Source organism: Capsaspora owczarzaki (assembly GCF_000151315.2).
Source record: "Capsaspora owczarzaki ATCC 30864 unplaced genomic scaffold supercont2.6, whole genome shotgun sequence".
Classification (NCBI taxonomy): Eukaryota; class Filasterea; order Ministeriida; family Capsasporidae; genus Capsaspora; species Capsaspora owczarzaki.
In genome coordinates this window covers 1,549,782-1,562,294 of record NW_011887297.1, presented here as the reverse complement: position 1 = coordinate 1,562,294, position 12,513 = coordinate 1,549,782, and the positions used below count along the sequence as shown (strand labels likewise).

The 12,513-nt window shown below is 52.4% G+C and overlaps 5 protein-coding genes across 5 annotated transcripts; 1 reads left to right on the top strand and 4 right to left on the bottom strand.

Moving 5' to 3' along the window:
* Positions 1–99: 99 nt before the first annotated feature.
* Positions 100–861, bottom strand: CAOG_04492 (FK506-binding protein; the record flags this gene model as incomplete). Its single annotated transcript, XM_004348270.2, has 3 exons — positions 100–268; positions 345–436; positions 712–861. Coding segments are annotated over 3 exons (411 nt in total), but the record flags the coding sequence as incomplete, so codon positions are not given.
* A 564-nt stretch (positions 862–1,425) lies between these two features.
* CAOG_04491 (hypothetical protein) lies at positions 1,426–3,725 on the bottom strand (the record flags this gene model as incomplete). Its single annotated transcript, XM_004348269.2, has 2 exons — positions 1,426–3,014; positions 3,116–3,725. The coding sequence occupies 2 exons, from the start codon at positions 3,723–3,725 to the stop codon at positions 1,480–1,482; spliced, it is 2,145 nt and encodes a 714-aa protein (XP_004348319.1). The 3' UTR covers positions 1,426–1,479.
* Positions 3,726–4,311: 586 nt separating this feature from the next.
* CAOG_04490 (chaperonin-containing TCP-1 complex gamma chain) lies at positions 4,312–7,361 on the bottom strand. The gene is made up of 5 exons (XM_004348268.2): positions 7,307–7,361; positions 7,137–7,198; positions 5,884–6,402; positions 4,709–5,632; positions 4,312–4,591 (listed from the first exon to the last, which is right to left on the bottom strand). The coding sequence occupies exons 1-5, from the start codon at positions 7,329–7,331 to the stop codon at positions 4,469–4,471; spliced, it is 1,653 nt and encodes a 550-aa protein (XP_004348318.1). The 5' UTR covers positions 7,332–7,361; the 3' UTR covers positions 4,312–4,468.
* Positions 7,362–8,346: 985 nt separating this feature from the next.
* CAOG_04489 (CAAX prenyl protease 1) lies at positions 8,347–9,927 on the top strand (the record flags this gene model as incomplete). The annotated part of the gene is made up of 2 exons (XM_004348267.1): positions 8,347–9,294; positions 9,316–9,927. 2 exons carry the CDS (start codon positions 8,347–8,349, stop codon positions 9,925–9,927), a joined length of 1,560 nt encoding a protein of 519 aa, XP_004348317.1.
* Positions 9,928–9,969: 42 nt separating this feature from the next.
* Positions 9,970–12,435, bottom strand: CAOG_04488 (hypothetical protein). The gene is made up of 9 exons (XM_004348266.2): positions 12,380–12,435; positions 12,078–12,133; positions 11,743–11,924; positions 11,593–11,660; positions 11,451–11,509; positions 10,820–11,306; positions 10,530–10,731; positions 10,322–10,408; positions 9,970–10,240 (listed from the first exon to the last, which is right to left on the bottom strand). Exons 1-9 carry the CDS (start codon positions 12,422–12,424, stop codon positions 10,050–10,052), a joined length of 1,377 nt encoding a protein of 458 aa, XP_004348316.2. The 5' UTR covers positions 12,425–12,435; the 3' UTR covers positions 9,970–10,049.
* Between the last annotated feature and the right edge of the window lie 78 nt (positions 12,436–12,513).

Here is a 12,513-nt window from a genome sequence, read left to right as displayed (position 1 = left end):
CCGCACGCTTGGAACAACAACAACAAGACTTGCGCCAGTATTTTTGTGTGCACTTCCCGCGTTACGACCACACACAGGATGCAGTGCCAACAACGAGACTCAAAGGTCTCGGCCGGCGTTCTTGATCTCGAGCAGCTCGACGTCAAAGATGAGGGTGGCCTTCGGGGGGATCTTCGGTGGTGAGCCGCGATCGCCGTAGCCAAGGTGCGAAGGGATGGTGAGACGGCGCTTCTCGCCGACGCACATGCCAACAATGCCCTGGTCCCAGCTGCACAAAACGCAAGAGTCATCGCGTGAGTGAGGACGGCTGGTTGCTTGTCAGCGCGCCACAACTCGAACGTTACCCTTTGATGACCTGGCCGGCGCCAAGAGTGAACTCGAACGGGGTGCCGCGAGTAACGGACGAGTCAAAGACCGAGTTGTCGGTCAGCATGCCCTGTGTGCCATTGCACAGTGAGACAGTGAAACGACACAAGGTGAGTAGTGCACAGTGAGTGAGCAGCGGAATGGAGATCTCAAAGTCAACTCGAGAGTGAGACAGGACCAGTTGCCCCCCCCCCCGCCCCTCCTCCAGTTCATGCGCTCAAATGTGCAGACAGACACAGAACGCACGAATGGGGAGCAGTGCCGCAGTGTGTGTGTGTGTGTGTGCGTGTGTGTGTGTGGCAGTAAAACCCGCTTCCTCAGCTTCCTCTGTTCGACGAGACTTACAGTGTAGTGGACAGACACCTTGTCGCGGGAGGCAGCCTTGCGCTCGCAGTTCTCGACGCGCTTCTTGATGCCGATCTGGAGCTTCTCGGACTCGCCAGCGGCGGCGGCGGCGGCGGCGGCAACGAGCGACGCAGCGACAAAGGAGCTCACTTAGCTCGTTCTAATCAATGTACATCTCAATCTGGTTCCATGGTCCTCTAATACTCGGCCCCAAATACACTCTTCACGGATGACGCGGATTCAGGCGAAAAAAAAAAATTGGGATTGTTGTTGACTTGCTTTGGGCAGTAGTTTTCATTTGACTTCGCCTTTGAAGCGTCAAGTATTATTCCAATGCTGTCATACCTGTCATACCTGTCAACCCAGTCAAGTATTAGATCTATTCCAATGCTGTCATACCTGTCATACCTGTCAACCCAGTCACGTCTTATTGATGATTTGCTGTGGATACTCACTCCTTCGTTGAATATTGCTCCATGAGTATTCCCATTTGCTGTGGATACTGATCCTCAACATCGACCACAGCCCCCCCCCCTCTTCTATCGATCCCAATGCAAGATCACACTGAGAGTCCAATGGATTCCCATGTTTGGTGAACTGCCGCTTGAATATGGGGTCGATGTGTTGACCGGCATTTGAAGGGAGCTGTATCACAGAATTCGAAAAAGAGCAAAAGTTTAACTACCGCTCCGTCTCCGCCCTCCTCCAACAAGGTCTCTTTGAACTCGCTTTATTTAATACGACAGAAACAATGCCAAACTGGTGGGATCAGCGGGTTGCAGGGGTTGGGGGGATCCTGCGCGTGAACGAAATACACAAAGCAAATTGCTGAACGCGCTGGACATTTGCAGGTATTGCCTGTCTATCCTGAAACACGTGAGCATCGATAGTGTGGTAGGGCTGCGGCCGAAAAGTATCGAAAAGTTCAGAGGGCACCACAAAGTACAGTTGGGGAACGCGATCAGCTGGCATACGTTGAATGGCCTCGCTCAATCGTTGCGCTTTGACAGGATGGTCTTGACTGACGGTCATCTGCAAAAACTTGTTGGGCGAGATGATGGCGTCGATGGCCGGATGATTGCTGGCGAGCGGCTGAAAGTAGCGGCTCTGGTCACCGAGATCAACGGCGCCAAGGTGGTTGAAGGAGACGTGGGTGAGCGGCGGAATGGTCAGAATGGACACAGGCGCTTGGGCGTTGGACAAGTCACGTACTCGGAATCTGCCGCCCTGAATGATCGTTTGATGAACATAATTCTCAAAGATAAGTCCGCGGTTCGCGGCATGCTCTGGATGCCAGGCAGACCTACGTAGAAAGGCGAGGAGCTTCTGGCGTTCCTCTCTTAGCGCACGAGTCACAAATTTGTCGACCACCCAGTTAGACGCGAAAATTAGGCCGCTGGCTTCGAAACTGTCCGGTAATACCTTGATGTGAAGGACTCGGTGTGAAATATCTTGCTCACCAGCAATCTGACCCACGGAATTGCGAACAGTCTTGACATTGCATGCATTAAGCGCCAGGTTCAAAAGTATTTCGGACTGAGGCAGAGTCAAACCACCATCGAGCACGTGACGCGCGATGCCACCCCAACGATAAAACCGCTCCTCGGCAGCTTGCAGTCGCGCTTGAGTTGCATTCCTCTGGCGGATACATGCAAGAAGCTCGTCCCACGACCACACTGGCATGAACATCTTGGGGTTGGAGTCTTTTTGAAGTTCCTTCAAAATGTCCTTGCGTGGTGATGTAACGAGCAGGGTGTAAGCATTGTAGATGCCAGCGGGATGGCCATCGACAAGGTACCAGGTCCTGGGATCCAGATTCGAAAGCTGGTCGGAAAAGGACTGCAGCGGAATGCTGCCTGTGTGGACGGTTAGGTTCGGCTGCAGCCGGTATCGAATATCCGATCCGGGCTGAGCAGGCTCGTAAACCACAGTCAGCTGAGGGTGTTGCTGGAACAAGCGATACACAAAGTATGCCGAAAAGAAGGTCTTGCCGATGCCTGGATTGCCGGTAACGATCCAGCTGTTTTTATGCTCAGCATTCGCAAGTGAGTTGATGATTGCGTCGAAAAGTCCATAATAGCAGCTGCGGACCATAAGGACTGATCCCAGCTTGTAGTTCCCAAGCCAGAACACCCCGTCAGGCAGCGTCAAGAACCTCGTTTCATTGGGTTGAAGCGGCTGGTCTGGGTCACGATTCACCTCGACCATCTGGTTGGTGACAGGATCCAATCGAAAGACCCGCTCGGTCACTTGGTCGTCTTGAAGGGCTCGCCAAAATTTGACAAGCGAGTTGTCATCAGGCACTACAAAAAAAAAAAAAAAAAAATCGAGAGAGCAAAGTGAGCATTCTTCATCATCGCTCCTTTTTTCCAATACAAGCGTCTCAATAGAATGGACGACATACATTGAATCGGGGCTGCTGGGACTGGGGCTGAGGCTGAAGCTGGGGCTGGGGCTGGGGCTGGGGCTGGGGCTGGGGTGATGGCCAACAGACGTTGTTGCGCCGCCGCGTGTGCCGCGCTTGTGCTGCGGATGACTGCCATGGCGTCGTCTGCGCGAGTTTCATAATGCAGAGCCAGTTGCTCGCGACCTGCGACACGGGCGGCTGCAGCATCTTGCTCGTAGTGTCGGAGTTGAGTTTCGTTCTGCTCAATACGAACGTTCAATCGAGCGATCTCTGCTCGGAGTTCTGCTCGCTCGTCGGTCACCTCGTTGGGCGGCTGATTGGCTTGCTGGCCACCTTGCCTGGCTGGCTCGTTGACTGGCGCGTTGGCTCGCTCGTTGGCTGGCGCGTTGGCTCGCTCGTTGGCTGGCTGCTCGTCTGGCTGCTCGGCTGGCTGCAACTGGTCTGCGGCTCGAACTGCTTCGCGTGTTGCTGACTCCTCCAAGCGAGGGCGCACAATCTCATTTGGTGAGCGGTCTTGAGTGGGCGAGGCAGGTCGGACGACGCCACGAAGTTGCTGCTGTGGGGCGCTGCTTTGGCTGTCTTGGCTGTCTTGGCTGGAATCAGACATTTGGGGGGGGGAAAAAAAAATGAGTGACCTCAATATCGACCACACACAACACCCAATGCAAGTTCAGTGAGAGTCCAATGGATTCCCCTGTTTGGTGAACAGCCGCTTGGATATGGGGTCAATGTGTTATCACAGAATTCGAAAGGAACAGAAGAAAGCACCTTTGAACAACCGCCCTCCTCCAACAAGGTCCCTTTGAACTCGCTTTACATGTATTTAATACGACAGAGTAAGTGCCAAATTGGTGTAATTACATGTTGGCAACAGGATCTGGAGTTTTAACTCAATGTCGATGGTCATTTTGGCAGACAGACATTTTCTTATTGTGCTTCAACTTTGCCTGTCGCAAGTTGCTGCTTTGCTGTTCCCGTTTTCGAGCTCCGCTTGTCGATGTTCTGTTATGGATTGATGTATATCTGTATTTGGAGTGTGTTCACTCGTCGCTTGGTGGAAGTGAAGTCTCTTGTTTCCCTAACTTTACTCTCATCATCAACCCATCACTCGTATCTTCGTGGAACGATCTCTGATCATAACATGTTCTCTTTTGTTTGTTTTCAAAGTCCTGTTCGCGTGCACCAAACAAAAATTGTGTCTAGAGTTTATTGATTCAAAAAACAAAAAAAAAAGTACAAGCGGACGGATTGGAGTTAGTCAAGTGGATATCGTCACAAAAGCAACGAAAACCAAGACCAGGAATCAGGAAGCTGGGCCATCTGGTGCAATGAAAAATTCAACACGGCACTTTACTCGGCCGACATTTCCATGGCATTCTCGTCGGCTGCTTGAGCGCCGGGGTTGCCAGCCTCATCACCCTCCTTCTTGAGGCCAGAGACGATATCGTCGATGCGAAGCAAAAGCACGGCAGTCTGTCAATGATCGAGAAAGACCATGAACCAAAAGAAAATGAGCAAACAAACAAAAAAAAACCTCAAACTTTCGAATTCCATCACCAAACCCCTCTAAACACACAAATGAATCCCCACCTCGATAGCAGACTTGAGCGTCTGGATCTTGACAGAGTACGCATCCCAGACACCGAGTTGAGACATTTCGGCAACAACACCGAGGTCACCATCAATGCCAAAGTTCGAGTTGCCGGCGACGGCATGCTTGGCGCGGAGGGCGGTCAGGACGCGGATGGCATTGCCACCGCAGTTTTGAATGAGGGTCGAGGGGATGATTTCGAGTGCCTGGGCGACGGCGCGGTAAGGCCACTGCTTGACGCCCTCGATGGACTTTGAGTTTTCGTTGAGGAAAGCAGACAGTGCCATTTCGGTTGCACCACCACCGGGAACCAGGCGAGCGTCGATGGCAACGTTGCGCGCAACGTTCATGGCGTCCTGCAAGTTGCGCTCAACCTCCGACAGAACGTCCTTGGAAGCGCCGCGAAGCAGAATTGTGCATGCCTTGGGCGACTTGCACTCGGTGATGAAGGTAAAGTACTCGTCGCCAATCTTCTTAATCTCAAAGAGACCGCAGCCAGTGCCGACGTCGCTCTCGCGCAGCTCGTCCGTTCGGCTGACAATGGTGGCACCGCAAGCGCGGGCGACACGGTTGTTATCTGACTTGCGCAGACGACGCAGCGCGGTGATGTTGTTCTTGACAAAATAGTGTTGCGCGAGGTCAGACACGCCCTTCTCGGTAATGACAAGGTCGGGCTTAAGGGCGATAATGTCCATGCACATCTTCTCCACCTGCTCCTCCTCGAGCTTGAGAATCTTTGCAAAGTCCTCCTCCTTGGAAATCTCAATGTTGGTCTGTGACTCGCCCTTGCGGTACTCGAGCGGGCAGTCGAGCAGCACAATGCGCGGGTTTTCAATGCGACGGCGCATCTTGGGGTGGGTCACGTCCTTTTCAAACATGACGCCCTGGAGCACGCAGGATTCTTCAATCTCGCCGCCGGGGATCTAAGCGGAAAGAAGAGGGAAGGAAGGAAGTGAAGGATGAAGGGGCGGAAGGGGGGGGGACACCAAGAAAAGAAAGTTAAGGGGGAAAAGATGAGAAACCAAAGCGCATATCGACAGACCCCCCCACACACACACACACACAAAAACAGCGGACTTTCAACAAACTCCTGCTTGAATACAAGCCCTCCCCCCCCCCAAACTATGCACAAACCTCCATCGTTTTTTTGGCCATTTCTTTCAGCTCGACCTACCTTCTCGACCTTGGCATACCGCTTGAGATCAATCTCAGTCTTGCCTCGCTCGTTGATGGACACTGTGCGGACCACATCGAGGGCCATTTTGCATGCGAGATCCGACCATCGCTTCATAAACTTGGTGCCGAGACTGCTGCGGATGATCTTGAGCATGTCCTCGTCGTTGTTGACATCAATCGTGACGGCAACGGTCTTTTCAATGTACTTGAGCATGTCGTCGAGCGCGGTCGTGTAGGCGTTGATCAAGACCTGGGGGTGGGTTTTCCGCTCGAGGAAAGGAAGGGCAACGTTGAGAAGCTCGCCAGCAAGGATGATGACGGACGTGGTGCCGTCGCCAACCTCCTCGTCCTGGGTTCGGCTAATCTCAATGAGCGACTTGGCAGCCGGGTGGGACACGTCAATCTCACGCAGGATGGCGTTGCCGTCGTTGGTCATGACAATGCCGCCCATCGGGTCGAGCAGCATCTTGAGCATGGCACGGGGGCCAAGGCAAGTGCGGATGACATCGGCGACAGCCTGGAGAAACAAAAAAAATTGAGAAAATGAGCACGGACAAAGCAACAAGGCAAAAGCGACGTGAGTAACGAGATGAAGCAATGATGATGATGAGCGAAGCGCTGACTGTCAATTTCAACGAAAAAAAAAAAAAAAAAAAAAAAAAAAAAAAAAAAAAACTCTTGGTTTCATTGTTTCAATTCTGCTGGTTGACATTGTCAATTGTGTCGCTGGCTGGCGTGAGAGTGGGATTGGCGAATGAACGATGGAGTGCGCAATCCACGCACCAGCACAAAGCAACCGCCAGTCTGGGATGAGAGCTCAAACAAGTGGTTGTTCGACCAGAGGGGAAAAAAAAAAAAAAAAACAAAAAAAAAAAAAAACACGACAGAAAAACAATAAAAGCACATGGAAAAGGAACGAAAAAATAAAAAAATGAAAAATAAAAAAATAAAATAAAATAAAATAAAATAAAAGCGCGATCTCGAAACACGCAGAGAAAGAGCTGACGGATGGAAGGACGGGCAAAGTCGGTTGTTCGAATGCATGCGATGGTGTGGCGTTGGCATCGCACCAACACGACCCTCCCCCCCCCGGGTCGGCCCCAAAAGAGGCCGCAAAAGGGGCGATCGGACTATCCCGCTGTGCTCTCTCTTCCCCACTCTATGCTCCCTCGCCATCGCTGCTCATCGCTGCTCGTCTCATCCATTGTGCGCTGGCTTTGCTTGCTTTTGCTCGGCTTGTTTGTGGCTGACCTTGGCTGCGGCAATGTTCTGCTCTTGCACTTTGCGGCCACTCTCACGCTGCACGTTCGTGTCTATCCCAAAAAAAAAAAAAAAAAAAAAAAAAAAAAAAAAAAAAAGTTAGCAAAAAAAAAACGAATCACATAGCAAGCGGCTAACTAGCAAAGTCTACAAAATCATACTCAAGACGAGGATTGGTTGGTTCATTTCGACAAAAACAAAATAGAAGGACTGGACCTTCTTGACTGACCGCATCCACTCAAGCCTGAATCGACTATGAAGCAACATGTTGAGACGGACAAGGAGGAAGCAGAGGCAAGAAATGCGGCGTGGTTGGGTCGATCCAAGCCGAAAAATTCTCTCCAACAGCGAGAAATCCGGTTTGTTCCAACTTTCATGTCGCAGACCTCTTGAACTCATTCGCCGCACCGCTTTGATCAACGATGATTCTCGGAAACAACGACGTGCCGTGCGTTTCTTTCGTCTCTAGTAAACTCACAAGTGCTCTGTTTGGCGCCAAAAGATGCTTGCGTTCGTTACCGAGATTTCCGAATGTCACAAAAATGTGTGATCAAGACATATTGCCATGATCAAACCACCATTAAGATCAACTCAGTATGGTCAATAATAATTAGTGAAGAATGGTGCTGCTAAGACCCGCGAAATTCCCGGCAATAAAATTGTGTCAATCTCGAAAATTTAGGCCTAGAGGTACGCTCAATTCAAACTTGCGATATCGTTGCAAATTGGAGATCTAGATCAACCACCCACATAACATACATTGAAACATGTACCATAACTCATGGGCAACGCGGCGTCGGTGAAGACCGGAGACATTTTGAGATATGGACCTGGAACTTGGGCAAATTATTCCGGCACCCGCGCTACGCACAATCGAGCCCTCAACATCGGCCAAACACCTCGATTTCAACTATCAAGTATATTTTCCATAGAATCAACGTTGTGGAGCGCGAACTGCCAGCCTCATTCACCCTCATTTGCATCGCTAAACTTGGCCAATTGCTAGCACTCGATTCGCGCCCGCCCTCACTCCCTTCCCGCCTGATCGACACCACAAAGCATACAACTACATTGCTTTGCTGTTCCCACATTTTCTTTCTTTTTTGTTTGTTTTATTGCTCTCCAAGATCCTCAATCCAGAAACTCAGTCCTTGTCTCTTTTCTTTCCTCTTTGCCGTTTCCCGGTCAATCCCACAGCGTCATGGAGTCCCTCGCCACCCTGTCCGGACGCAGCGTTGCCGAGCTCCAGGCTGCGTTTGACACCTTCCCGTACATGCAGGCGGCACTGGCGTTTGGCTGGGCGCTGTTTGCGTTCGAAATGTACCTGTCGCTGCGGCAGCACCAGCGCTACGTTGCCGCGCTGCGTCCGCATGCGCAGTCCATTGACGCGCTGGTGCCCAAGGTGCTGCGTGGCATTGTCAAGGAAGAGCTGTTTGAGCGCACGCAGAGCTACAACAAGGACCGGTCGCAGCTCGACATGCTGCGAAACGCGTACTCGCAGATCGAGATGACGGCCATCCTGCTGCTGGGCTTTCTGCCGTGGTGCTGGAGCTGGTCGGGCCGAGCCATCACACAGGACTTGCTGCGGTACGACTCGGCGGCCGAGCATCCGATTGTCCACTCGGTCGCGTTCGTCTGGGTCTTCTCCGTCCTCTCCTTTGTCACGACGCTCCCGTGGTCGGCGTATGCCACTTTTGTCGTGGAGGAGAAGCACGGATTCAACAGGCAGTCGGTTGGCTTTTTCATCGTGGACAAGATCAAGCAGCTGGTTTTGACCATTGTCCTGATTCCTGTTGTCGTTGGCCCGCTCGTGTTTCTGATTCAGTGGGGCGGCGAGCAGTTCTACTTCTACGTGTGGTTCTTCATGCTGGCGTTCAGTGTGCTCATGCTGACCATCTACCCTGTTGTGATTGCGCCCATGTTTGACAAGTACGTGCCGCTGCCCGATGGCGAGCTGCTTTCGCGCATCCAGTCGCTCGCCCAGCACCCCGACATCCAATTCCCGCTGGTCAAAATCTTTGTCGTGCTTGCTTCCAAGCGCTCGTCGCACAGCAACGCCTACTTTTACGGCTTTTTCAAAAACAAGCGCATTGTCTTGTTCGACACCCTGCTCGGTGACGAGTACAACCTCGACAGCAGCGCTGCAGCCGTTGGGGTTGCTCGTCGGCAGCTTGATGCTGGCTTGCATGGCCACAGCCACAACAGCCACCACGATCACGGCCACAGCCACGACGGCGACAACCACGGCCACAGCCACGACAGCGACAACCACGGACACAGCCACGACGAGCAGCAGCCAGCCCGCAAGAAGCGAGTCACCGAGCCGTGCACCGTTCCCGAGATTCTTGCCGTTCTCGCGCACGAGCTTGGCCACTGGAAGCTCAACCACACGCTCAAGAACTTTGTCTTTTCGCAGTTCATGAACTTTGTCTCGTTCGCCCTGTTCAGTCTGTTTGTGTCGTACCAGCCTCTGTACACGTCGTTTGGCTTCCCCGACTCGCGACCCGTCTTTATCGGCATGTTCCTGGTCTTCCAGTTTGTCTTTCAGCCCATGAACACGGTGCTGCAGTTCCTGATGACTGTTTTGTCCCGACGATACGAGTTCCAAGCCGACGCTTTCGCCGCCAAGCTTGGTCACGGTGGCCATCTTCGAACTGCCCTCGTCAAGCTGCAAAAGAACAACCTCTCTGACATGGACCCCGATCCACTGTACAGCATGTACCACTACAGCCATCCCCCGCTTGTCGAGCGTCTCAATGCCATCGGTGGCAAAGAGGATTAGCGGCGTTTGCGTTTGCTTCAACTTTGGCCGTGTGTCTCAGTGTGGGGATATGCGATGCTGTTTTTCGTTTGTTGTAGTCAGAACACGAGCAAACAACCATTCAACTGCTTCAGCTCTGATTTCTACTTTTTGAAGAAGCTCATCAGCGAGGCCTGCTTGGAGCCTGGTGGGGTCGCTGTTGCAGTCTTATTAGAAGATGCACTCTTTGGCGCAGGGGCTGGTTTCGGTGGCGACTTGGGAGCGGGATTGGGTGCAGGCGCTGCCGGCGGGCTTGTCTCGTCGGCTGGTGCGTCTTCAAACACCATCTTTGTGACTATCAGAGTGCAGAAAAACAGGTAGAGGGGCTGTGAGTGTCCGATTGTCCTTCCTGGAACACATCTGCGTGGGTGGTTACCTCTGAAACCCTTTTCATCAACAAATGTCCGTTTAACCTGCACACGTGCCGCCTTGGCCTCCGGCTTGTTGGCAACGACCTTGGAGCCTACGTCCAATCCACCAAACAACAGCAACCACAACAACAACAACAACAAAAAAAATTCAACACCACTGACAATGTGCGCTTCGTCGGCTCATGAAAAGGGGGCAAAGCAAAGGGTTTGTACCTGTTGGAGGCTCCTCGTCAAATACAAAATCTCGCTCGGCCGAGGCTGCCTCATCGTCATCGTCTTCATCTTCCTCGTCATCATCCTGCGGCTTTTTCACTTCGGGCTTCTTTACTTCTTGATGATGCACCTTTTTGCTCAATGGCCTGACCTCCTCCTCGTCATCGTCCGAGTCGACTGCACGCCTTCGTTTCGGTGTGTCCTGCACGCATCCCAACAGAGAGGAACCCAAAATCATGTCAAAACAAGAAAAAGTCACCGACAACCGCAACAAGACAAGTACTACGGACCACAGGACTCGGCACTGCAGTTGCAGTTGGCGCCGTTGGAGCCGCGGGAGCAGGGGCCACTTCGGCTTCCTTCTTGGGCTCAGAGGACTTGGGCTTGGCTTTGGCAAACATGCTGGCAATAGCGGACGACGCAGCTTTGGCGGGGGCGGTCGGACTCGGGCTCACGTCCATCGGCTCGGCGGCTACTTTGGTTTCTTTCGAGGCTGGGGATGAATCTGTCGATGTAGACGGGGTCTTTGCTTTGGCAAACATGCTGGCAACAGACGACTGCGCGCCTACAGAGGGCTTTTTCGCGAGAGGCGTGGTTGCCGTCGCCTCGGCTGGCGCACTGCTGGCTGGAGGAGCGGCAGCGGTGGATGGCTGCGCCGGAGCAGGCGTCGCCTTCACGGACAGGGCCTTCACTGGCAGTATGGGCCGAGCGGTGCCTTGCGCGGCATTCTGTGAAATCTTTCGAGGCACTGCAAGGCTGCAGGTGATTGTATTTCGTCTGTGTGCGTTGAAGGTTGAAGAGCAGGGTGCAGGGGGGGGGAGATCAAGAATGAACAAAGAACGTTGCAGCAAAACGAAACGAAACGAAACGAAACGAAACGAAACAAAACAAAACAAAAACCAATCCCCCCTGCACACTTACAAGGCTGGCGAGGACGCATACGTCGCTGACTCTCCATCAGTGATAACAATGCTAGTGGCCTGCAAAAAAAAAACCACCGTTGGTTGGTGAGTTGAGGCGTGAAATTCGCTTTGACACGACAAACAATCATGCGACACCATACCAGAGGCTTGGACGGGGAGAGTGCGTAGACTTCAAAGGATTTGACCTTGGAAAAGTGGGTAAGGATGTCTGTGCATCACAACAGATCTTGAAGATGAGACTCGGTTGCTGCCACCAATGAACGGGTTGTGCAGGAATCGCCTGCACTCACCTGCAAGCGCATCCTGGTGGACAAGGCGCATCTCCAACGGCGCAGCATCGTCGCCACTGCCACGTGCGACTTTCTCCTGGACGTCTTTCGGAGTACCCGTCACAAGATACGTGGCAAAGGCCGTGCTGGCGGGGACGTTGCTGGGTTTGGCCAGATACTTGTGGACGTACTCGGCCATGAGCCTGCATTCCCCACCAAAGCCATCCACAGCACCAAAAACCACAAAAGCGTGAGTCTGACGAGACAGCTCAGTCTGAAACCCGTTGGTAGCCCGAACGCTGGGCGTGTTCGTTCTGTCGTTCCAGAGAGGCGATCAATGCGACAGCGCGCCGTACGATTTGGCTGATGTGACTGGCAACCCAAGCGCCGCGCTCAGCCACCTGCTCGTGATCTGTGTGTCACGCACAAGCAGACCAAAACGTAAGGTAAGTTTAGTGGCGAGTGGTCAGCAGTGTGGACGATCAAATACAAGGAGAGTCAATATTTCGAGGACTTTCCCGCCAAAAATTGAGTTCGCGCCAAAAAACAAAACAGAACAAACAATCCAATCTTCCTTTCACTTCGGTCAACACGACAAGCCACACTGCTGAAACCACAATAATCATTGGTATTGCAGCGCAAAATAAATAAAACATACAACACGCTTCTCAATGGTGAGAAAGTTGACGAGCTGGTCAACCATTCTGGTTGACAAGGAATGACTGAGCAACAACAAAGTTACTCAGAATCCACTTTTTTGAAATTCACAAAGAAAAACACAATGACACTATC

Bases quoted from the DNA above. Each gene is read 5' to 3' on its own strand.
- CAOG_04490 (XM_004348268.2), bottom strand. From the start codon at position 7,331: ATGAACCAACCAATCCTCGTCTTGA. The intron at 7,199-7,306 runs GTATGATTTTGT...TTTTTGGGATAG, and splicing joins CCAACCAATCCTCGTCTTGA to ACACGAACGTGCAGCGTGAG. The intron at 5,633-5,883 runs GTAGGTCGAGCT...CTTTCCGCTTAG, and splicing joins GGTATGCCAAGGTCGAGAAG to ATCCCCGGCGGCGAGATTGA.
- CAOG_04488 (XM_004348266.2), bottom strand. From the start codon at position 12,424: ATGGTTGACCAGCTCGTCAACTTTCTCACCATTGAGAAGCGTGTT. The intron at 11,510-11,592 runs GTATGGTGTCGC...TTTTTTTTGCAG, and splicing joins TCTCCCCGTCCAAGCCTCTG to GCCACTAGCATTGTTATCAC. The intron at 10,409-10,529 runs GTACAAACCCTT...GATTGGACGTAG, and splicing joins TGACGAGGAGCCTCCAACAG to GCTCCAAGGTCGTTGCCAAC.